Source organism: Cricetulus griseus (assembly GCF_003668045.3).
Source record: "Cricetulus griseus strain 17A/GY chromosome 1 unlocalized genomic scaffold, alternate assembly CriGri-PICRH-1.0 chr1_0, whole genome shotgun sequence".
NCBI lineage: Eukaryota > Metazoa > Chordata > Mammalia > Rodentia > Cricetidae > Cricetulus > Cricetulus griseus.
The window spans coordinates 160,218,764-160,245,111 of record NW_023276806.1 but is presented as its reverse complement, the minus strand read 5'-3'; the positions used below and the strand labels follow the sequence as shown (position 1 = coordinate 160,245,111).

At 41.5% G+C, this 26,348-nt stretch overlaps 1 protein-coding gene across 2 annotated transcripts; it reads right to left on the bottom strand.

Moving 5' to 3' along the window:
- Ndufa12 (NADH:ubiquinone oxidoreductase subunit A12) lies at nt 1-26,119 on the bottom strand. Of its 2 annotated transcripts, XR_004771949.1 has the most exons (5): nt 25,928-26,119; nt 25,028-25,110; nt 21,323-21,410; nt 4,865-4,951; nt 152-290 (listed from the first exon to the last, which is right to left on the bottom strand). XR_004771949.1 is itself a non-coding variant. In XM_027392650.2 (4 exons), the coding sequence occupies exons 1-4, from the start codon at nt 26,023-26,025 to the stop codon at nt 110-112; spliced, it is 450 nt and encodes a 149-aa protein (XP_027248451.1). In that variant the 5' UTR covers nt 26,026-26,110; the 3' UTR covers nt 1-109. The 2 variants fall into 2 exon arrangements, 1 of the variants encoding a protein (XP_027248451.1); XM_027392650.2 differs by lacking the exon at nt 4,865-4,951 and having other exon boundaries at nt 1-290; nt 25,928-26,110.
- Nucleotides 26,120-26,348: the final 229 nt, after the last annotated feature.

Below are 26,348 nucleotides of genomic sequence, written 5' to 3'. Positions count from 1 at the left end.
CACAGCTTGGTCAAGCAACTTTAATCAAGTTCATGGTCAGCTGAACAAGTGTGAATCCAAGAAAAATCTTGTACCATCCTGCATGTGCTAGAACTGTCTTCCACTGTTGTCACTTGTAAGGTGTAGAAGGTGGGACCCATTCATGAATCTTCTTTCTCGTGGTGGAATAAGGAACATATTGCTCTGGAGTGCCACTCACGTTGAATTTGTGGTTTGCCCAGATGAATTTATGAGCAATAGGTGGCTTTGTTGTTGGAGGGTCGTCAGTCATGCAGTGAAGCCAACGGTGCCTTAAAGAGGAGAGATCCTAGTTATGGTCCAAGGTCAAAGTGCAGTAGAAGTACTTAGAAACCCCGCCCACAGGCACTCAGTGTGCTCGCACTGGCCACCATCATCACTAAGTCTCAGCAAATTCAAGGCACCATCCTTTTTCAGTTACACCGTTATTTTATGTATTACAAATAAAGAAAACAATGCTGCCAAATTATAGAACACTTAGAACATGGATCCTGACTGTGGGTGTAAAAACATTACTACAAACAGTGTTAGTCCACTACAAACAGTGTTAGTCTGAGATTTTATAGGCTCATTCTGGATATTTAATATGCTCAGGTTACACTGGCTCACAAAGCCTCCATTTGAAATCCATGAGGGTCCTGCTAAAGAAAATGGTTTCTGTACGTATCTTCAACTCAACTTGTATTAAAAATATTAAATCTTGGAACTGGGGCCTTAGCTCAGGCAAGAACACCTGCCTAGTTCTCTAGCCGTGTGTGTGTGTGTGTGTGTGTGTGTGTGTGTGTGTGTGTGTGTGTGTGTGTGTGTGTGTGTGTGTGTGTGTGTGTTGGGGGGTAGAATGATAAAGTCAAGCTGGACAAGGTGATACACACTTGCAATCCTGGCTGCTCCACAGGCTGAATTGTGAGGAATGCTTGGGCTCAGGAGCTCCCAGCCAGCCTGGGCAACATGAGACCATGTCTCCTATAGTAAGCAAACTACACTTAAGATTCAAATGGCATTTTGATGAAAACATACTTATAGCAACACAAACGGTATACGTGTTACAATGTTGCTCAAAATATACTACATTCTTCCTTTAGAATGATCAGCTCAGCCACACAAGAAAACTAGTCAATTCTGAATAACAGGAATTAGTTTTTACCTAAAAAACACAAACAAACAAACAAACAAAAAGAGTATAGTCACCTAATTGTTTCACATTTGTCTTTATTTTCTGAAGTAATACAGAAGAGAAGTACTGAGTAATGCCGGGACTGTCATTTCTGAAGTACTGAGACTTGGAACACATTGTAAAATGGGAGGGGTTTCTGAAAGTGCATCATGTAATGGAATAAGAATAACTTCCAGAGCTGAGTTTATCTTAGTAGTAGAGAGATGGTCAGGCATGTATGAGGCCTGAATTAGAACAACACTATAAAACAAAATGAAACAGAACTCCCCAGGTAGAACGTAACATGGGCATGGTAGTACGTAACCAATATTGAGGCAGAAGTAGGAGGATGGAATGCAAGACTAGTTTGGGTTACACCAGCAAGACCCAGCCTCTAAACAAACAGATAGATAGATAGATAGATAGATAGATAGATAGATAGATAGATAGATAGATAAAATCATAGATTGAAGTCCTTAAGATTCTGGGTTTCAAAGGGTATCTAATTCAGTTTTAAGAGGGGCAGAGATGGGTCAGCAGGCAAAGGTGCTCCCCACCAACACTGAGGACCCAGGTTCAGAACTCACATGGGGAAAGATTGGCTTCCTATACATAAAAGCACACATAAGCACATAATACAATAATAATTGCAAGTTCCAAAGGATATTTGATGGGAGACTTGAAGAACCTGGCTCAACATGGAGTAGAAATGGAAGAACTCAGTAATGAGAAAGTTCAAGAGACAAAAAAGCAGCAAAAGCAGCCATCACATCACACAAGACCCCGGAACTCAGGAGCCAGAAAAACCAGTACTGCAGGAGGAAGAGCAGCAGAACTAGAGCTGTAGCTCCAAGGGAAAAGTGACTACTTAGCCACAAAGATGAAGAGAAGGTTTTACTACAACAGTAAATGTGAAGTTGAGCACACTGCAAGCTAGGACTGGCTGCCAGCAGTAACTGATGGGTTCAGATAAGCAACAGGCTAAAACCAATAAAAACATATACATATATATTATATATTGATATGTATATGTGTGTGTATGTGTGTGTGTGTGTGTGTGTGTGTGTGTGTGTGTATTACAATTTCTATTTGAATCTAACAATTGTATCATGATTGGCGAGCAATGACAAAGGAGACTGTACAAGCTGGATTGGTGTCTACCTAACATCTTATAAAGGAAACAGCATTACTTGAGTGACTGGGACCAACAAGCCAGGACCAGTAACAAAATATGGAAACCCTTGTGGCTGTTGGTTGTGAGACAGGCTCTGTCAATTACTAAGAAGAGGGATTAGCTGTCAAAGCAAGTCTGTCACATCCCAAAGGGCTTTATTTGAGTTTAAGGCACAGTGGAAAGAGTTGACTTTCACCTCACTGAGTCAGTTTAACTAATAAGAAAACGTTTTTCAATTAATTACTTTCAAGACCGCTGAAGGTTAAAATGATATTTAAGAAACCATAGTCTAAAGCTTGCAAATGCCTATTTGATTACTTAAGTGATAAAATGAAGAGCTCACAGAAAACAGAAAATGCAAGGAAAAGACCATTTTTATTGTAATTTATAAAATTGCAAATCATTGCAAGTACACATGCAAGCATCAGGAAACAAGTAAACAACAACCTATCATCAGCTCAGTGTGGTGGTGCATACCTGTAATTCCAGTGCTAGGGAGGCTGAAGCAATGGGATCTCTGTGAGTTCAAGGCCAGCCTGAGCTACATAATCATACTCACACACACACACACACACACACACACACACACACACAGAAAAAAAAAACAATACACACACACACAAACTATAGTCAACAATAAGCTACAAAGAAACAAAAAACAAATGTTTATGGCATGTTTTTGTTATGATTATTAAATAAAAGGGAAAGAAATGGTACCTTTAGATTTCCACATCAAAGTATTTATTTATAAAGTATTTTCAACTAAGGGTCATACTTATTCAAATGACTTAAAGCTAGCTTAAAGGAGCACTGGCTGTAAAACTGGTGACTGGTGTTATCTAGAGACAAATATAAAAGCTTGGCAGAGCCCTAAGACCACAAATAAGGACATAGTCAAAAAGGAAAAGTTACAAAGACAAAAAGAGAATTTATAATGAAAAGCTGTAACATTAGGGAAAAAAATCAATACTCAAATATACTGAAATGAATCAACATAATTGGAAACAAAGATGCTAAATCACAATTACTGTACTCCTTCCCATTCCATCTATCCAACCCAAGTTGATATAAATTAAAAAAAAAAAATCAAACATGGTTTATAAGATGGCCAGCTTAAAGTTTGTTAATATAGTGACTATTAATTAAATGCAATGTAAATCAAATCCCCAATAGGTCCTTCGTCAGAGGTCAATGATATTATTCTAGAATCAGCTGGAAGTCCTTCCAAGATTAACTGTGGATGCTGGTAATAGCCAGGAAGACTGTCACTAGCAGATATCAAATGTGGTACAGGCTGGGCATTAGTGGCGCACGCCTTTAATCCCAGCACTCAGGAGGCAGAGGCAGGAGGATCTCTGTGAGTTAGAGACCAGCCTGGTCTACAGAGAGAGTTCCAGGACAGCCTCCAAAACAATACAGAGAAACCCTGTCTCGAAAAAAACAAAACAAAACAGATCTAGTACAGATGCACAGCAGACACGAAGACTCCCAGTCCCCACAGGCTCGGGACAACCAAAGGAAGGACTGGCTTGTCACATCATTGGGGAAAGTAAATTTTCTCAGTACACTGCTAGGATGAATTTGTTTAACAAAGAAAACTAAGTTAGCTTTCCCATTACACATCAAAAAATTCCAGACAGAGTCAAAGGGCTTAGGTATACCAAGAGATAACTATTTTTCTAAAACAAGAGGTAATAAACATCTAAAATGTCTTAGTGAATGTACAGATTATTTGGAATGTTCACTAGAATACAAGATGTGTCATTACTTACTTGGATTAAAAAAAAATTCTTCCAAGCTTTATAGGCCATATATGCTGTATTTAATACTCTTTCTTGTAGGAATCTGCCTTAAAGAAAGGAGGACACCTGGGCCAAACACTTATGTACAAGGAGGATGTTGATCACAACTTTATTTATAATAGTGAGAAAATGGAAAGAACAAAGCCAAGAATAAAAGGCAACACTTAATTATGCATGGCTCAGCCACCAGACTAAACTCTCACTACAAATTACAGTATAGACTATTCTATCACTTGATAAAACATTTGCCACATTTTAGGTTTAAAAGTATTATTTTTTAAGCAATACTTAGATAGCATTTGTAAATCATAGCCATTGTTCTAAATACTGCAAAAACCATTAGTTCATTTATCCTAGTAACACAAGGAGTGGAGATTATACCTCTAATTTAACAATCAAGGGATCCAGTACACAAGACTTTAAATGGTTTGTCCAAGGTGGCAGAACAGGGACATTAATCATTAAAATGGGGGCTGGACAGACAGCTCAGTGGTTCAGGGTGCTGACTGCTATAGCTGAAGACCTAAATTCAGTTCCTAGTACCCACTGCAGGCAGCTCACAGCTACCTGTAACCCCAGGTGCAGGGAATCTGACACCCTCTTCTGGCTTCTGTAGGCACCCACATACATGGCAGGCAGGCACGCATGCATGTGCACACACACACACACACACACACACACACACACACACACACCCCAAAACCCAGGAACACTTACTACTATTGAAGAGGACCCAGGTAGTTTTAAGCCCAGTTCTAGGTGATCTGATGCCCTCTTCTGGCCTCAGCAGGCTCCTGCATGCATCTGGTGCACATAAACTCATGTAAGCACACATACACACAAAAATGAGTAAAATTTAAAATTTTAAATATGTTAAAGAATGAAAGCAAAAGGGCATATGTACATAGAAAAGGAGATCAGAATAACACATATAAAAATGTTAATGGTTATTGTTTCCAATGGGGTAGCAGACTGTTTATTTCCTTTGTTATTTTCTATAACAAACACATATTACTTAATAAGAAGAAATCAATGAGGGAGCAGGAAGGTTGAGTCGGGGGAAGAATAGAAGAGAGCAAGATAAGAGATACCATAATAGAGGGAGCCATTATAGGTTTAAAAGCACTAGGGAAATGTCCAGAGATCTACAAGGATGACACCAACTAACAATCTAAGCAACAGAGGAGAGGCTACCTTAAATGCCCTCCCCTGATAATGAGGGCATTATAACTTATACACCATCCTAGAGCCTTCTTCCAGCAGCTTATGGAAGCAGAGGCAGACACCTACAGCTAAACACTGAACTGAACTGGAATCCAGTTGCAGAGAGGGAGGAGTGATGATCAAAGGGGTCAAGACTAGGCTGGTGAAACCCACAGAAACAGCTGACCTGAACAAGGGGAACTCATGGTCTCCAGACTGATAGCTGGGAAACCAGCATAGGACTGATCCAGACCCCAGGAACATGGGTTTCAGTGAGGAAACCTTGAAATCTATGGGACCTCTTGTAGTGGATCAGTACTTATCCCTAGCATAGGAATAGACTTTGGGAGCCCATTCCACATAGAGGGATACTCCCTCAGCCTAGACACAAGGGGGAGGTCTAGGCCCTATCCCAAAGGATATGACAGACTCTGAAGATCCCCCATGGAAGGCCTCACCCTCCCTGGGGAGCAGAAAGGGTATGGGATAGGTAAGGTGTTGGGGTGGGGGGGCAGGGGATGAGGGGAGGGAGGGGGAACTGGGGTTGACATGTAAAACAATCTTGTTTCTAATTTAAATAAAAAAAGATAGAAAAAAATACCCTTGATCAAACCAATTCAGGAAATGGTTTATAAATCCTACCCAAGTCTTCTGTCATTAATTTGAAATTATAAATAGATTCTAGTGAATTCCAGCCTTACTTCACTTAAGGTGCCATCTAAAACAAAGTCACTTCCTCTGAACTACAAAATTGATTTAGTCATAGACAGACATTTCTCTCAGTCTACCTTAATGAATGTTTTTCTAGGTCATCTCTACAATGCAATGTCTTTCAGTAACAGTCACACAGACATCTTGAAAATATCTAACTTCCTATTTGTAATATACCCAGTGTACCATGGTCATGATAACCTATGAATCAATAAAGATTTTTAAAAAATCTGGACGTTGGCAACAAGAACAGTTGTTTGTTTTAAAAGAACAACCCCAGCTTATTTCTACACCACAAGTAGAGAAAATTTCACTTTGTAAAATGTAAGAATCTTTTTTGGATGCCTACAACCCCAGCATAGTGGTGTACAGGCAAACTGGTTACTAGTCCATGCCTGCCTTGGATTGCATAGCAAACCTCAGGCCAGATTGGGCTACTGAAACCTTGCTTCAAAAACAAAATCAAAACAGAGCTGGGTGTGGTGGTACACACCTGACATTCCAGCATTTAAGGGACTGAAGCAGGAGGATGGTGAGTTTGTGGCCAGCCTAGGCTATGTAGCTAGACCTTAGGTTTTAAAAATAGTAGGAGAAAAATCTAATTATTTACTTTATAGCTTCTTAGAACACAATCTTTGAGCATTCTGATTTTATGGCCAGAAAACAAACATTAAGAGGGATCTATCTTAAGCAAGGTGCAGTGGTGCATGCCTTTAACCCCATCATGGGAGAGGCAGCAGCAAGTAGATTTCTATGAGTTCCTGGTCAACCTGGTCTACATAGTTCCAGGCCAGTCAGAACTACATAGTAAGACCCTGTCTCAAAAAAGAATAGGGTTGGGGGAACACTGAGAGACAGCTCAGTGGGCAAGAGTAATTCCTGCTCTGGCAGGGGACACTGGTCCTATTCCCAGCTCCCACATGGAGGCTCAGAACTATCTGTAACTCCAGTTTCAAGGGGTAAGGACAAGGAACTTTTCCAGCCTCCGAGATAGAAGGTTCACTTAAAATATATTCAGGCAGGCTGGAGAGATGGCTCAGAGGTTAAGAGCACTGACTGTTCTTCCAGAGGTCCTGAGTTCAATTCCCAGCAACCACATGGTGGCTCACAACCATCCGTTATGAGATCTGGTGCCCTCTTCTGGTGTGCAGATATACATGGAAGCAGAATGTTGTATACATAATAAATAAACTTTAAAAAATATATATATGCAGGCAAATCAGTCACATACATAAAATAAAAATAAATCTTTTTTAATACCTTAAAAGAGTCTCATTTTTGCATTAAGTACTAAAGTAAATTGATCATTGTATCTAAGAATAATGATTGCTTCAAAGAAAATGCATATATCTTCAACAAATATTTATATATAAGCTACTGTGTGTTAGGTAGTTATTTAGCATGATAGTTGAGGAAACAGGGAAGAAACTAAAAATACACAACAAATGCTAAGCATTTACCTGAGAATTTCATGATTTCGGTTTTTTTTTTCCTTCAAACTAAAAAAAAAATCATCCTGAGTGAGGTAATCCAGATCCAGAAACATAAATATGGTCCTTTGCATGTATATTCTGGCTTCCAGTTTGGTGTTTGTATGGGACTTCTGAGTGTACAATCAAGTGGTCTGTGCATCTGTCTGTTTCCTATTCTTTTTCTTGGCCTCTTTTCCTTACATTTGTTTTGTCCTATTCTGATACACTAGTTTTTGTTTTATCTTATTATATTTTATTATTATCCCTTAGAAGTCTATTTATTTTCTAAGGAGGGACAGAAAGGAGGTGGGTCAGGATGGGAGGGAAGAAGGGAGTAGAGGGAGGGGCACTATAATCAGTGTATATCGCATGAGAAAAAAAAATCTATTCAATAAAAGGGAATTGTAAAAAAATAAAATCAAATGCTGGGCAGAGGCATAGGTCAATGGGAAAAGGATGACAGTGTGACAGGGGCGCATGCCTCATCTCTACAGGGCAATTGAGGCCTAGAGAAACAGCCTCTGTGAAGAGCCTGTAACAAGAGTATCCTCACAATTTAAGAAAAAGCCAGAGTCAATGAGACCAAAACAAATGTAGGACAGTGTTCAGAGCTGGAACGCACTGAGATCACACAAGCCTTGTGGACCAAGTTAGTGGACAGGATCTGTATTCTCACTATGATGAGAACACAGTAGTTCCTGCATGAGGTTGCAGAAAAAGAAAAGAGGACGCTGGGGGTAGAATCCAGTGATGGGATGCTTGTCTCACATGCATAAGATCCCCCAGGTTTGATTCCGCAAATTCAGTCAATTAAGATAATGAGTAAAACCTCCAAATGTAAAACAAAAACAAAAACAAAACAAAAATAAACAAAACCCACAGTAATGAAACAAGAGAAAAGATGATTAACCCTCAGACTTTATTTTGGGGTAGGAATGTAGCTCATTGGTATAGTACTAACCTAGCGTACACAGGCCCTAAATTCAATCCTCAGCATGGGGAAATAAAACAAACAACAACAACAAAAAAACCCTAGTCACTAATCCTTCCCAAGGCACACAATGGCAGTGGACTGCAAGCATGAAAACAGATCTTGGGCTGTTGTTGCAGAAGCCAAGGAGGAGATAACTGTGGCTTGGGCTAGAGTGACAGTCACTGGTAGCAATCAGATGTTTAAAATACACTCAGAGAAAAGCAGTGGGGTTGGCAAGATGGCTTAGCTAGTCAAGGTGCTTGCCAGAAACCTGGAGACCTGAGTGAGACCCTGGACTCTACACAAAGATGGAAGGAAAGAACCAACTTCACAAAACTGTTCTCTAGTGTGGTACACTGAATGTAATTGGCATCCCTAGACTCAGGGAGTGGCACTATTAGGAGGTGTGGCTTTGTTGGAGTGGGTGTGGCCTTGCTTGAGGAAGTGTGTCACTGTGGGGTGGGCTTTGAGGTTTCCTTTGCTCAGGCTCAGCGTGACACTCAGTTCACTTCCCGTTACCTGTGGGCCAAAGGTAGGTCTCTCAGCTCCTTCTCTAGTAACATGTCTGCCTGCTCGACGCCATGTCCCACCATGATGATAATGGACTAAATCTCTGAAAAATGAAGCCACCTCATTAAATGTTTCCCTTTATAATAGTTGCCATGGTCATGGTATCTCTTCATAGCACTAGAAACCCTAAGACATCTGGCTCCCACTTACATGTTGTAACATGTATTTACCACCCCAACACATCACCCTCCCATACACAAATACTAACAAATACAGTTTTAAAAAGAAAGTGGAGGGCAGGTGCAAAAGGGTGGGTGGCAATGATAGCAATGATGCAAGTATGGAAATACCAGTACAGTTAATGCTAATAATTGCACATTAATAATAATGTAAAAGGAAGTAAAGCAGGAAAAATAAGTTGACAGATGTTAGAGAAAGATGAGTTGAAATGACCCTTAAGTTTCTAGCTTGAGTAAAAAAAATTGCACATGTGATCAGAATAGTTGCTTGATGGGGTTGTTAGTCTCCCTATTCACTGGGCATTTGAAGAACTGGGGAAAATCAAATACTTTAAATTTATAGATGTAACCTAACTAAAATGCCTAAAATAATGTAATGAACTAAATTTGTAAATAGATATAACTGTTTAGGAGAATTTAATCCTTCCATTAGAGTTTATCAAACATTCATCAAAGAACAAGAGAAAATGATTATTCTTTATTTTTATGCAAAAAGTATTCAATTTACTAATCTTGTTATTCTGTTTATGAGCTAAGCCTTTAGGCTTAAGAACTACAGTTTAAGATTTACAGCTGCAATAAATGGGATGTTAATTTTAAATACAAATTGCCATTGTACAAAAACCCCCAGTTTCTAGAACACTCAACAGACAGGCAGAATGGGGCAGAGTGTTCGCTGAGATGCAGGAAACATCTGTGAGGGGGAAGAAGGCACACATTTTGTGCATATGTCAGAAATATAAATGCTTATTACTTACAATCACAAACTTTCTCCTAAAGAGGATATGACCAAGATTAACATCTCTTCTCCCCACTGTGATTCTTATAGATGGAGGTAGCAGCTACCCAGGAAGCTGGGGCAGGAGAACTACCTGAACCCAGGAGTTCAGAGCCAAGCTAGGCAACACAGCAAGACCCCATATCTCAAAAAGAACACATTCCTTTCTCCAGAAGCTGACCCGTATCTGTGGATCAGGTGAGTCATGTTCAAAAGCCAAGCAGTTCAGGGCTTATTTCTGGCTGCACTCCATCCCTCGGGATTTCCAAGGCTTCTCTAACAGCTGCACCTTTTTATAATCAGGCTTTGCTTTGTTTTGTGTTTTTGCAGAGCTCCTGATTGAACTCAAGGCCTCATACATGGTTCACAAAGGCTCTACACAGAGCCCCACCCACCACTACCTATGTCTCCTACCTTTCTTCTATAATCCTCTCTCCGTCTCCCTGGCTCAAGGTATCATCAGCTCAGGCTGGACTCCACCCCTGGTTCTTCTCCCCTTATATCCCTACTACTGAGAGGACAGGCATGGGCCACCACAACCCACTCCATCCTTTCAATTCTGTGAACAGTGACACTCACCACGATGGGACTGACCCGTTAAGCCTAACCCAATGAATCACTTGACTTTGTCTACCCTACCTACTCCACCAATCCTCTGACCTTGTTTTCTACCAAAAAATCTAGAACACAGTCCAAGGGTAGAGGAGGGAGGGATGGAGGAAAGGAGGGAGGAAGGGAGGGATGGAGGAAGGGAGGGAGGAAGGGAGGGAAGGAGGAATAGAGATGACAGTATTATACAAGGAGACATAAGTGCTTTACACTGAGAAAAAGACATGTAAGCTAAAATGAACAGAAGGTGCCACCAAGTGGGGACACAGCATACATGCAACAGAGAAAAATCTAAGCAAGCCATTAAACTACAATTTTTAATAAATTCAGAGTTCCCATATATCAAATCACAAACAGTAAATCTACTTCAACTGATGAAAGTGAAAATAATAATTGTATTCTATATGCATGAAATAATCCAAATGTTCTACTTCTCCACCCTCAGTAACATTTTAACTCTGTCAAGTTTTATGCAGCTACTCATTATTTACTTTTTTTTTTTTTTTTTTTTTTTTTTTGGTTTTTTGAAACAGGGTTTCTCTGTATAGCTTTGGAGCCTATCCTGGCACTCGCTCTGGAGACCAGACTGGCTTCGAACTCACAGAGATCCACCTGCCTCTGCCTCCCCAGTGCTGGGATTAAAGGCATGTGCCATTAAAACACCCAGCTATTTACTTGTTTTTTATGTCTGTAATTCCATGCATAGGCTAACTATCATAACCAACGAAAATAAACTTTTGGGCATTACTATCTAGATAGGGATAGTTAATTTAAAGATAAAACTGAGGGAAAATAAAAGTGGTATAAAATATGTATTATTTACTTAAATAAATACTTTGAGGTTATTCCATAGAAGCAATCAAAGCAATACAAATTCCTGAAGAAATTAAAATCTTAATGCTGATCCCATCAGAAGAAAAAAAAATAAAAAAGGTTGACAGGAAAATGAAAACCCTGAATTGTAGAAGATTAATATTCTGCCTGATTGTATTCATTAAGTGACTATAAACTCCCAGAGGGCATATATGTTTCACTTCTCACATAAATGCATCACAGCACTTGACATGTCATGAGGCCCTCAATTAAATATTAGTTGAATTAGTCTGTGAGCAAAGTGCTATGCTAGGCTACAGAGAATAATGTTCTTACTTTCAAGTCCCACACAGCCCCAGTGCCCTTCTGAGACACCTGCACCACACACACACACACACACTCTCTCTCTCTCTCTCTCTCTCTCTCTCTCTCTCTCTCTCTCTCTCTCTCTCTCTCTCTCCTTATCCACTGTTGGACCCAGTGGTTGTACTGACTACTGGCAGACTGAAGGAAGCAGAACAAAGACAAACTCCATAAAGTGAACTCTATTCCCCACAAGATTAGGGAAGAATAAGTGAAGCTGACAGGATGACTAAGGATTTCTGATTTTAACCAATGCCTCGGAAGAAGATCTGTACCCAGGTGAGATCAGGCAGCTGCTGAACAAATGCAAGATTATCAAAGCCCTCACTGGCACCTGAGGACTCAGAGCAGAAGACAGGGACTACAGCCTGCCAGCTGGGCAATATCACATATCCATCTCACTGAGAGCTTTGCAGTCATTCATGCAGGAGACAGCTCACCCAGCCGTCTAGGAGCTTTTACTCTCCAGACAACACAGCACATACTCCCTTGAGATGAGAGTTGCATCCGGAAGGTGCAGGAGCTGGCCTGTGATTAAAAGCTTCACGCTCCCCAACAGCCACCATCTCTACAGACATAGGCACAGCGTTAGAATTCCCATTCCTATAGGAATGTGCCAGCCCCAATCACACCAGCACTCAGGCAAGCCCAAACACACCTAATGAACAGGCTTTTATGATTCCTCCAGAGCCATAAACAATTTACCAATCAGAGCTTAATTTCTAGTAATACAGTTGGTCTGTTCTTACCTGGTTTCCAGAGCAGTGAGCAAGGCATGCCACCAAAGGTCATATTCTTTTAAATGACATAGTACAATGGCTAAAATCACAGGAAATCCCTGTCTCCAGCACCAATCTCTATCCTGACTTCCAATGAGTGGTTTCAGCTGACTACTCTCCTGCCCCAGTTGTGCCTACACAAGAAACACCTGACTTCCCAGCCTGCTCCTCAACCTATTCTGCTTCCCTTACCTTGGTAACTCTACCACCAGGACCCCAGATCAAAGACCTTGAAATAAAAGATAAAAAACCAGCAACAAGCAAGTAATTTGAACTTAAAAATGAACAAACAATCTGAACAGCCTTTTGCTGCTGATGCTGTTATTGTTTAAGACAAAGTCTTGCTATATAGTATAGGCTGGTCTGAACTTTCTATGTTTCTCTCCTAGCCTATGGAGTGCTAGAACTACAGGTATGTATCCCAAGGCCCAGCTCCTTAACGAACATTTCTTTTTCCTTTTAATTTAAAAGTTTTGCATATGTACTAGTTTTCTTTCCTGTTGCTGTGATAAAATAAAATGAAAAAGCAACTTAGGGGAGAAAGGGATTCTCTGGCTGTCCTGGCCTCTCGAGGGTCTCCAATGATCATCTTTTCTGGACTCAGTCCCTTGTGCAATGCCCATTTAAGAGTAGGGAGTAATTGGCTCACTCCTAACAAGCAGAATGCCACTTCTAAGATTAGGTTTGCAAGCCTGGCTTCCACCTGGAGAGGACTCTTTTGCTTTCTCTCCAATTTTTGGCTCTGAGGAAGTCGGCTGTCATGAAGTTTCTCTGTGTAAAAGGAACCTGTGAGTGTGGCAGTGTAGCCTTCCAAAGTGAAGACAGGACTACAGCTCCAGATGGCACCTCTGCTGTGGCTCCGTGAAGGCCCAGAGAAGAGACACTCAGAGGAAACACCCAATTGCTAACAAAGAGCATGTGAGCCAATGTTTGCTATGTTAGGCTGTTTGATGACTGATGCCCTGGTGACTGATAACGAATACCATTGCAGCTTGTATCACTCGAATGCTAGTCTAGCAGCTATTACCTCCTGCCAGACAACTAACTGTATACAGCAGCTTCCTGAGGGATTAGCCTAATGCCTTACCCTCTTCCTTGAAACTACATAGCAACCAGAATACAAAAGCCATGAATTGGGCCAAGCTGGGGTGGGAGGAAAATATGCCCAGACATTTATTATGGGTATGTATGAAAACATCATACCGAAACTCATTATTCTGTATGTTAACCCACCAAGGTGAGTCAGAAAATTCATCCTAAGAACTGTGCCCTTAGAAGCAACCATGTGTGGGTGTTGGAGGCAAATTGGGGTAAGTTCACAATGGGAGGTGGCAGTCTACTGAGGGGACTAGGATGGAAACGCTAATTTAATTACATATAAAGAATCATCGAGTAAGTATAGCAAGGAAAAAATGCCAGTATAGCCTGGGGAAGATGAGAATGGAATCTGTGGTATTAGGCAGGAAGCATGGCAGGGATTTAAAAGCACTGCAGAAATGTTGAGGGATAGTGTGTGGTCAGCAGCACACAAAGGAAAGTATCACAAGAAGCCTTTTTGTTGACTATACATATAAAAATTAAGTTCACATGATGCTGGCACCCAGAAAGTATTCAGCAGTAGGTCCCCAAACTACACATGCCCTAAATTACAATACTTTATTACTAAAAATTGCTAGCCATCATCTTGAATCATTTTGCTGTTGAAGTCTTATCTCTTGTGTAGGCACTCTACCACTGAACTACACCCCTAGTCTGGCAATTTCTCTTCCTTTTCTTTGTGTGTCTGTGTGTATGCAGACCACCACCCTGGGCTATGTATGTATGGGCTATGTATGTACTCTTTGTATGTGATACATAGCAAACTCAGGTCCGCATGCTTACACAAGAAGCACTTTATCCACAGAGTCATCTCACTAGTTCCTGGCATTTTCTTTCTTTCTTTCTTTCTTTCTTTCTTTCTTTCTTTCTTTCTTTCTTTCTTTCTTTCTTCTTCTTCTTCTTCTTCTTCTTCTTCTTCTTCTTCTTCTTCTTTTTTTTTTTTTTTTTTTTTTTTTTTTTTTTTTTTTTTGGGTTTTTCGAGACAGGATTTCTCTGTGGCTTTGGAGATTATCCTGGAACTAGCTCTTGTAGACCAGGCTGGTCTCGAACTCAGAGAGACCCACCTGCCTCTGCCTCCTGAGTGCTGGGATTAAAAGCATGTGCCACCAACACCCCTCTCCTGGCATTTTCTTAAAAGAACATTTTAAAAAAACACTAAAGTTTGCCACATCAATTGAGTCTTTTATCCATAAGAAATGTATTTGCATGTAGTATCTGAGGCTCTTTGATAGGTTTTATCTACAGAAGAACCTCCTGGAGTCATCCCTCTCAAACCATGCTACTGTTTTATCAACTAAGTTCATGTAATACCCCAAATTCATTGCTATTATTTCCCCAATAATCATAGCATCTTTACCAGGAAACACTATCTCAAAAGATCTCTTTATCGACTCATAAGCATCTCTTATCCACTAACATTTTTTTAAAGGTCTTATTTATTTATGCTTGCACACCAGAAGAGGGCACCAGATCTCATCACAGATGGTTGTGAGCCACCAGGTGGTTGCTAGGAATCAAACTCAGTACCTCTGGAAGAGCAGTCGGTGCTCTTAACCTTTGAGCCATCTCTCCAGCCCCCTATCTAGTAACATCTTAGCATGAAATCACAGTAGTATCTCGGGCTCTAGTTCTATTTCTTGTGCTCTTGCTTGTTCTACCACACCTTTAGTTACCATGCCCTCTGAAGTCCTGAATCCCTCAAAGCCATTCATGAGGGATGGAGTCAATTCTTTCTTATGCTGGTATTTTTACATCTTCCCATGAATTATTAACGTTCTTAATGCTTTCCAGAATGCTAAGTGTTTTCTAGGTTTTTAATTAGCTGCTCACATCCATTAGAGGAATCGTGTCTGTAGTAGCTATAACTACCATATGTACTTTGTGAATAGTGTCATGTAAGCCAGAATTACTCCTTGATGCAAGGGTTACAGAAGGGATGTGTGTTAGCAGGATTGTAAGCATTAATTTCCTTGTCCATCTCCCTAGGAACACTCAGTAAGTGGTATCAGTGGGTAGTAATACTGGAAAGGAATCTTTATTTCTGAGCACTAGCTCTCCGCAGTGACATCAGTCAATCAGACTGTAAACAAAAATGCAGCTGTCTAGGCTTTATCATTCCATTCACAGATCACAGGTTTTAGCACACTTCCTCAGAGCACAGGCTTTTGAGAACAGCAAACAGCACTGACTTCAAACTGAAGCCATCAGCTGCATGAGCCTTGATGAGGAGAATCCTTTGAACCTTGAGGTCAGGTACTGATGTCTCAATTCAGCCCTAGCTATGAAATTCCTGTGTAGAGGAATTTGTTTCCTCTGCATTAAAACTGTCGTTTAGCACAGCCACCTTCATCAATGATCTCAGCGGCATCTTCCGGATACCTTGCTGCAGCTTCTACAGTGGTCCTGCTGCTTCACATGTGACTGTTACATCAGAGAAATGCTTTCTTTCCTTAACTTCATAAACAATGCCTACCAGCTCAAACTTTTTCCTGTGGCTTCTTCTAACTCCCAGCCTTTGCAGGAGGGTGGACACTTGCTCTGGATTCGGCTTGGTCTAAAGGGAATGCCTTGGCTTGTCTGATCTAATACTGAGACCACTAACGATTCCTTTGGCAAGAAGTCAGTCCTGCTCTCCTAAAGTTCACCTTGCTATGCATCACTTTCGATCAAGACCTTCTCCTTTGCATCCACATCTTAGCTAACTGGCCCACTTTCAGCACATCTCAGAAATGTCCTTCTTCATTGCACTCATAACCAACATTTTAGGATAACTTTCAATGGCTTTTCAATCACTATAGTACACTGTAATCTTCAGACCCCATTCCAGTTTCATCATCTTGCAAAAAGAGCACATCTCATGGCCCTTTAGTTTCCCTCAGACTGGACAGAATTTCATGACGGTGACAGAGAAAACATCAGGTGTGATGGCATGCCCTAATCCATTTCCCCGCACAGAAATCACTGTTTGCAAGGCAGAGACAGAAACCAAGAAGTGAATCTGGGAGCACCTGGTGCCAGAAAGCAAGGATGGACTCTAAGAAGAATGGGGTCATTTCAAAAGCACCCAAAAGCCATTCCAAATGGGTTCCCATTAATCAAATTGAGCCCAGTTTAAGGAATAAAAGAACTAATTATAGAAACTGACTATAACCTATTGACTCAAACAGGTATTGATACTAACATAAGGAGTATGAATGGAATATGAAACTTCAACATATTGCCTCACAAACTGCTAATTAACCACAAAGGGAAAATGAGTAATTTCTTCTTTAGTTATAATTAACAATGGGACAAATCCAAACTGGAGGCCACTTGGCAGAGCATGGCCTTATTTCTGTGGTATCTGTCCACATGCAGTCTTGTACTTGTGAGGAAACCATTCCCTTCCAACACAACACTCATGCAATGTCCCTTTTCCTACTTTAATGGACTCTTTTGATTGATTGATTGTTACTGTGGATTGAGCACATCCTTACACATCCTGGGCAAGTACTCTGAGCTGCATTTCCAGTCTGGAAACAAAACTAAAACTCTCAAGGCGAGCATGACTCTGACACCTACCCTTTTCTCTTCATATGTACTTATTTCAGACATTCTGTCATAATGACAGAGAACTAACATTATTCAAAATTAACTGTCTGAGTATTTGTTTCTTACAGGTGGCTTTGTGTCATGAAACTTGAATCAACTTAAGCATTTTTTATCCTATTTTATCCTATTCCATCAATTTAGTTCTCATGTTCAGCCCAAACCCCATGGTGTATCATTGATAATTTCTTGAACTCAATGTTTAACTTGTGTTTAAACAGGAGATGTCCTGCTTGTGGTAATCACACACTAAGGTACTGAGGTGTGTGATGGGCCATGTTTGGACACCCTACTTTGAAATGATCCAAAAGCTGATCATACCTCTGAAAATGAGATTGTTTTATTTAAAAAAACAAAAACAAACAACAAAACCTGTTTAAAAGAATCTGTAAACCAGATCACAACCTACCTTACTTCCAAAGAATTTTAGATAAAAAGTGAAGGTATTAACCATTGCCTATAGTGTTCTGGGACACAGTTACTTGTCCTAATCCATTTCTTCTCATCTCCCCCTCATGCATATGCCCTAGCCTAACTGACCACACTGCTGTTCTTATAACACACCAAGGAGTGTATGTAACACACCAGGAGTATGTGTGTAACACACCAGGAGTATGTGTGTGGCACACCAGGAGTGTGTGTGACACACCAGGAGTGTGAGTGACACACCAGGAGTGTATGTGAAACACCAGAGCTTGCACAGCTAAGCTTCTAGGAAAAATTCTGCCTGGAACTCCCACCCTTCCTAAGTCTCCTATAATGTCACTTGCTCAAAGATTTCCCTATCCCCTGTATTAAAACAACCTCTTAAGGGCACAGCGATCGATACCCATACCAGTACCCAGGAAACTGAGGCAGAATCATGACTTTGAGGCCAACATAGGCTATATAATAAGACTCTGCCTTGGAAAACAAACTATATATACATATATATAGTATATATAGTATATATATACACACACACACATATATATTTCTCTATCTCCTAATAAATCACATAAATCCCAGCTTCATTTTATCTTCTTTGCTTTCATTGTTACTTCAAATACATGCAACACACATTTTTCTGCCATAAAAACATAATTTGTTTTATCCAATATTCGATTTGTATTATCTACAATAGTTTATAAGCACTGGGTACTCAATAGAGATGAATACAGAAAGATGATTAAGTTGCATCTGCTATTCACACTGTATGTGCATAATGCCACCTGGCTCTCTAATTAGAGATTAACTTGACTTCAATTTTATTTTGTTTTATTAGGCAGGACTACACTCTGTACTCCAGTGTGGTCTTGAATTCATGGCCATCATGCCTCAACCTCTGGAGTGCCAAGATCACAGGCAGAAACTATCACATCTGGGTCCCACCTTTAGATTTACATAGGGAAGGAATGGAGAATTCCACAGTATACCACATTTAGCAGAGTGAGGTCTGTCTAAGAACAAACACAGCTGAGCCTGCTGTCACCACTTCTCCCCACACAGAGATGAATCATCAAAGTCTACCCTTAGGAGACCCCTTTGACAAGGAAACCCAGCTTCCTATGCTGTCGCCCTTAGGCACCTGCTAGAGTGATCCTGTCGTCTCTAGCTCTGCCTTCTAGTCCATGTGATCTATACGTGATCATATAAAAGGACTCCCTTGGCGGAACAGGACTTTTATCTTGCCAAAATTTTAACTCTAGTTCTAAAGGGCTTCATTTCACAAAATTTAAACCAGCACTTCCTATCTCCCTTCTCTCAAGAAGCTGACCCCAAGCACAAATGGCCAATATCTAAAGGAGACAGGTATCAGTCTGAACACAACAGCACACATGCCTCTGGTGTCCACCCAGAATGAACTCCAGCTACAGAACAATCAATTGAATAAAAGCAAGGTGGTCCCTCAGCTCATAAGCCTGGTACTGGACCTTGAGGCTGTGGGTCCAGCCTTTATTCAGAGAACGCTTTAGTGAGTGACTGCAGCTTTATTCCCCTCAAGGTATCTCAACACTAGGCCCAAATGCACTGCCTGAGCCACTGCTGCTTCACCTCTGACACTCAGTACCTCCCTGCAATGGCACCAGTGCTCCCAATTAGTTCAAGTATCAGCCCACGTGAAAAATGACTTAGGAGTAAAAGCTATTACATGTTCTTGCTAAACAGCATTTTTGAAAACCGCTTGCCCAATCAAAGTAGCCTATTTAATTCTACTAAAAGGCTGAATATAAGAATAAAAGGTTAGCTCCTATCTGTTATCTCAGTATTGAGGAAGCTGAGCCAGGAGGATCACTATGAGCTCCAGACCAGCCTAGGTTACAGAATGAAGCCCTGTCCCCCAATAAACACAAACACACACACACACACACACACACACACACACACACACACACACACACACACACATGTATAAGTAAATAAACAAATGACTTGTCATCTTAGTTATTACCCACATTTTAAAGTACTTGGGGCCAGGTGTGTCTACCGTATTAGGCTGTGCAGACATAGATTTCATCATCATGAAACATTCTATTGGGAATACTTAAATTGCCACAAAAAATTAATGTTAGAAAAACAAGAACTCTCACAATGAAAATACATATGTACTCATTTAGAAAAACCATTATCTGAAAAGCCTTGGTAGGATTTTCACCTAACAGCACCAGGGAGAGCTGAGTTGGGCTGCCATCCTCTTGGTGGAGTCTGTGTTTCTAGCTCATGGCAATGCCCAGTACTCCCTGTCTTATGTTTGCATTTCACCTACTAACATCCCATGCCTAGTTTCCAAAAGAGTCTGTAAGAATTGAATAGTGTACTGTGCAATTATCCCAGTTCCTTTCCATAGACCCCCAAACTATGCCAGTGACCAGGTTCAATTAAAATATAATGTTACAGACAACCTAAAGCATTGACTTCTAGGGTTTTATTTGTTGCTTTTTTTTTTTTTTTTTTTTTTTTTTGCAGTACTAGGTATTGGAAGTAAGGCCTCATGCTGGGTGAGCACTCTGTTGGTGAGACATCACCCCAGCCCTCATGCCCAGGCTGGTGCTGTCCTTCTTCCTCAACCTTCTAAGTAGATAGGAGTCCAAGCTTGACCACTAGATCAGCCATTTCTAGCTGGGTCTTTGATTTTTGGATTTTTTAAATGAAAATTTTTAGAACAATTGGTAAGGATTTCATTTTGTTATTTCAAGAATAAAAAAAAGATAAGTATTTTGCCCTGAAATATTTTATATAAATTTGGTTAAGTTTTTGTTTCAAGACATGCAAATTATGAAACCATAGAGGTTTTAGAGACTTAAGGAATTTTAGGGCTATCATTTTATAGATGAGGAAACCAAGCCCTAAAGAAGTTGAGGTGCATGGGGCATGCCTGAGTTCAAACTGTTAGAGAAGTTCAGGGCCAGGTTTCTTTGTACCTTTCCCTTTGCACACATAGGTGGTACTGTGGCATGTGTTTTTCCCCAGATTGGATATATATATATATATATATATATATATATATATATATGTCATTTTAGCATGCCTTCAAGAAAAGGTACTCACTGTCTTCTACTGGGCTGGAACAGCACTTTCTAACCGTTTCCAGACATGGAAGATGGACATAACAATGGATATTTCTAAGGTGAGCTCTAACACGGCAATATGGCTTCTGCTTGTTTTTTTCTTGAAGCACTCACCTGAAGAGCCACAGGCAACATGAAGGAGTTCTAACCACAGCCTCTGCTATGCTCCCACCCAGCTGACAGCCAGCATTAACTGCCAGCTGTGCAGTGAACAAGTCTTCAGATAAGCCTGGAACTCTGAGGCCCCAGACATTCCAGAGTGGAGACAAGCCATCTTGTTTTGCCTAGAACCCGACTCACAAAAGTTATGGAAAAAACAAGTGATTGCTGTCTTAAACTACTTATGCTATAGAGTAACTGTATAACCACTGTGCCCTGAGGCAGACTCATCACTAATAAACACCTTATAAGTAACTAGGCAATAGATCCTTCTGTTGTGAAATAAACATTGCCCCTGCCCATCAAATAAATAGTATAGTGGTTTAGCTTACCATTCAGGAGGCACCATGCTTCCATCCACATCCCAGAATGTGTTTTTGCCATTCATTTCTGTGGTATAGATGACCCATCGGTGACGGCCTGGGTGGAAGAAGATCATTTTTGACATGCACATAGTACCAAGAAGACAGTACTTTTGTGTTCTCAAATAACATTGATGCTCGAGGGATGGCATCCTGGTGTGCTATGAAGCAGGCTTCATTGCAGAGCAGGGATTAAGCTCACAACCTTTTCACAGTGGAGAATCCTTGCTTCTCCCCAACACCCTGACACAGAAATGAGCAAAGAGGGTAGGCAAATGTGGTCCTGGCTGCCCAAGGTACCCCAAGGAAACAAAAGTTCTTCAGAGATCAGAGCCAATGTATTCACAACACTACACATTAATTCTAGGTTTCTAAATAAATTAAAACCAAAAAAGGAACCATGTGATCTTTTGGAAATGTGTGAAATTTATATAATGGGGAGAATTATCAATGCTGATTAGGTAAGAGGACAGTTCATGTTGTCAGAATAGCATGGCTGTGTTATTTTATTTAACAAATATCTGTGAAATGAGTTGGGCGGCCTATCTACTGTTTCCAAAACTGTTTCCAGGGCTAGGAGAAAACTAGTCAGTGAAGTGCTTACCTTCAGGCACAAGGACCTGAGTTTGAGCTCCAGAACTCACATAAATGAAATGAATACAAGCCAGGTATGGTGGTGGGTGCATATAATACCAGCTCAATCAAAGATAGATGCAAACTATCTCTAGGCATCTATCTCTAGGGCAAACTGGCTGACTAGCCTAGCCTACTTGGTGAGTTCCAGGCCAGTAAATGGAAAAAAGGGTGAAGGGTGCCTGAGGAATGGTACTCAAGGTTGGCTTCTGACCTACACACACACACACACACACACACACACACACACACACACACACACACACACACACACACAAAAGTGCTCTCAGTTTCCATTAGGGCCATTGGCAGGACAGCAGAATTCAAGACCAGACTGAGTGGTACACAAAACAACATTACAAAAAAGAGAAGAACTGATAACTAAACACGAACTACAATCCAACCAGGCAGGGGACTGTCAAGACTGATGGAATGGACCATGGGAAAGGTTTAATAAATTAGGCCTTGGTAATAGATTTGTATTATGACAGAGCTGACCCTTAGCAATCTCAAATAAGACATTTATTTTTAAAATGTTGAAAGTCAGGACTGGAGAAATGGCTCAGAAGTTAAGAGTATTTGCTGCTCTTACAGAGGACTTTGGATTCAATTTCCAGAAATGGCTCACAGTCATTTGTAACTCCAGTTCCAGGGGATCTGATACCTTCTTCTGGCCTCCACAGACACCAGAGATGCATGTGGTATGCAGACATACATACAGGCAAAACATTCATACCCATTAAATCTAAAAAAAATCATTTTGATGTTCAAAGTCCATGTTCAGGCTTAGCAACCACATGTAGGAATTTGTTTTTAGACTATTATTTAAAGAATCATTTATTTTTATTCTATGTGTATGAGTGCTTTGTCTACCTGGATATACGTGCACCACATGTGTCCAATGCCCATAGCGGCCAGAAGAGGGCATCAGATCCCCTGGAACTGGAGTAACAGATACCTGTGAGCTACCATGTGGATACTGTGAACTGAACCCAAGTCCTCTGCAAGAGCAGCAAGTATTCTTAATCACAGAGCTATCTCTCTAGCCCCCATTAGAAGTCTCTAAAATATACACAAGCTAAAGCATTAAAAGAGAAGTAAAATTACAAGGGCAGCAGGTAAAGGTGCTTGTAGCCAAGTGTGAAGACCTGAGTTCAATCACTGCAGCCTACACCATGGAAGAAGAGAACAGGCTCCCACAAGTTGTCCTCTGACCTTCACATGTGCCCCATGGGACTCAAACACTCACACATGAAAATAAGCAAACAAATGTAATTAAAAACTTAGAGACCAGAAATAGAGTAAACTTCAAGAAAAGGCACCTTTACGCTTCTTTCTTTCTCTTTTTGGCCGCTGTACTTAAGAGTTGAACCCAGGGCCTTAGGCACACAAGGGAGGACTCTATCAATGAACTATTTAATATCCTCAGCTCAACTTTTGCTCTTTACTCTAGACACTAAAATTTAATATTTACAACAGTATATCTCACTTTAATAATTAGCAAAATTGAAGATACTTAAGAGAAGGAAGGTCAGTTTGATTCCTAACAACACAGTAATGAATAGAAAGAATGAATATCCCCTTGGGACTCTCCTATCATTTCTGTTATATGATCAAGTCTCTTTGACAAAGACAGTCCCTTGAGCTTTGACTACTTTGTCTATAAAAAACAGTTTTTGGGTCATTTCTTTTAGTTTTGGCTTTATTTATTCATTTGCTTACTTATTATTTTTTGAGGTATGGTCTCACTCTGTAGCCCGGGCTTGCCTCCAACTTTTGGCAACTCTCTTGCACTGCCTCCAGAGGGCTGAGATCACAGGAGCCACAATTATAAGGAAAAAGGGCCAGCCAAAGATACGCACCCTGAGCAGAGCCAAAGAAACACACTTTGGCCCTGCAACCAAAACCAAAGAAGTGTACCCTGACCCCGAAACCAGTGCTAAAGAAACACACTGTTCCTGGAATCAGTGTCAGTGAAAGAAACACACCCTGGCTCTAAAATTAGATGAAAAAGGCTAAAAAGGACCAGTGAAAGAAACACACTTTGGCTCTGAAACCAAAGCCAAACCTGAGCTAAGCAGAAAACTAACCAATCCCTGAGCAGATCTAGCCATTCTGAGCTCAGGGATTGAAATCTGGCCAACCCCCACCCTGGAAATCTCCCCACCCCTAAGAATACTTATATAGACCTGTGCCTGCTCAGTTTCTGGCTGTTCCGGCTGCCTGGCTGTTCTCTGCCACCCTGGCAGAGGGCAACCACTCTCCTGGATTCTTCCTTCCCAATAAATCTCTCAAATGAGGTTTGGGTGAGACCTTCTTTTGTTGGAGCAGAGACAGCCCTGGGTGGATCGGAGTGGAGCAGGGCTTTAACACTGCTGGGGAAACCTTCCCTGGTGTTAGACTCTGCTCTCTGGGGGACTGAAGCAGAACTGTAACAACTTCACAGGGAAATCCTCTCATGCCGGAGCAGAGCTGATACATTGGGGAAGCCTTTCCCTGAAGCAAGGCTATCAACTGCTATGCTTACTGTGACCTGCGGTATTCCTTGGCTCTCGATTGCCAGAATACCTTTCCATCCTAGCTGTAACACTCAGTATTCTGTGACTCCCAGTGCCAGAAGACATCCCTGTTCATCCCATCTGAGCCGCCATAATGCTTTCAACAATGCCCAACTCAGATAATTTCTTAAAATCTGGCCCAAGTCTAAAGTTCTGTGATTTGTGTTTGGAATGTTGCGGTTATAGAATAAAATGTAAACCTCTGGGGCACCAACTTGCAGTCATGTAAACTGGAATAGTTTTAGCCAGTCGATGTCCTGGTTTCTTCACCTGAAAGATGAAGCCTACTTCAAGAATAACTCGGGTCACCAGACCTGGTGGCAGGCACCCAAACTGGCTGAGCCATCTTGTCTGCACATCTTTTAAATCTTCTATTGTTTTACATTCTTTCCCAAGTACTTTGTATAAGCTCACGAATGACATGGAAAAAGACTCAAAATCCCAACCCCAATCCAATTATTCATATAAAAAATATTGCACTCACCAAAAAATTGCTTGTTGTCCTCATAGTATTTGTTTCCGTATTTGTCTTCTCCCACCAAGGTACCAAGCTTTACATCATTTGCCCTGTAAATACACGGGGGGGGGGGGGGGGGAAGCATCTCAGAATGGTTCACTGTTCAAAGCACAGACAGAAACCAAGTGAGAATACTATGTATTGATGCATCAGCTACAAGATGAGGAGATTCTGGGGACAGTCGCTAGTTGTACACCTCCAGCGTTCCGCAGAAGGCCACTCAACGTTCAAGGGTCAACTTTCCTGCTAAGAACTCTGGCGTCTCCGGTGTGGTCCCAGTAACATGTATAGGCAGGTGATAAAAATTAACCAACACAACTGATGTGCTTAAAGTATATTTAAAGCACGACCTTCAAGCCACAGTGCACGCCTCCACCTTCCCGGCACCCAGAGACCCTAGTTAGCAAACTCTTCAGAGAGTCAAAGCGCTTCATCTTCGCCTTACGAATGTCTCCTGGATTTTTCAATCCACTACAGGTCTCCAAATGGCTCCTTGCAGTTGCTGCTGCTTGTCGGGGTATCAGCGGCTGACATGGAAGACTGGGATCGCCTCATTCAACTTCTTACTGTACTACGCTGCCTCAGAAAACTTCCCCAAGGTCACCAAAGGGGCGCCTGGTCAGTCATTACACCCCAGGACTCGCGGACCGGTGCAGCCAGCTGCCCAGCCCTGGTGTCACAGCGCCAACACTTGGGGCTGAGCCGGGCCCGGAGACTGAGGATCACAAGCCCGGGACTGAGCCTGTCGTCCTTGACAGGAACTGTGGTCCCCCGGGTCCCTTTCCAGGGCGATGAGACCCCGGTCCCTTTCCAGGAAAGCAGCCAGCTCCGTCCCCTGAGACCCGGAGTCGAGTTCTGGCCTCCTACCTGAAGAAAACCTTTAGGAAGCCCCGCAGGCCGCCGTGGCCGGTGACCTGGTGCAGTCCGCGCCTCAGGACCTGCAGCAACTCCATTTTCTTTTCCATGTCCCGCCTCTCGGTGCTCCCGGCAAAACCCGCCGGGCCGCTCACACAAGAAACCACCGGCTGGAGGTTCCCGAGCCGGACGAAGCCGGTAGGTCGCTGTGCGCACGCGCAAAGCTGGCGCTAGCTGGGAGGAAGGAGGGATTTCACTGCAGGCTCGAGCCTGCTGACCTCCAGAAGGTGAAGAGTTTAAAGGTTTTCAGAGGATGTCTGTGAGTTCGAGACCAGTCTGGTCTACAAGAGCTAGTTCCAGGACAGCCTCCAAAGCCACACAGAAACCCTGTCTTGAAAAACCAAAATAAATAAATAAATAAATAAATAAATGA

What these genes read in the sequence shown, in the direction of transcription:
- Ndufa12 (XM_027392650.2), bottom strand. Translation starts at nt 26,025, where the DNA reads ATGGAAAAGAAAATGGAGTTGCTGCAGGTCCTGAGGCGCGGACTGCAC. An exon ending in TTCCTAAAGGTTTTCTTCAG is followed by an intron (nt 25,111 to 25,927) that starts GTAGGAGGCCAG and finishes GTGTATTTACAG; the next exon opens with GGCAAATGATGTAAAGCTTG. An exon ending in GGACAACAAGCAATTTTTTG is followed by an intron (nt 21,411 to 25,027) that starts GTGAGTGCAATA and finishes TCTTCCACCCAG; the next exon opens with GCCGTCACCGATGGGTCATC.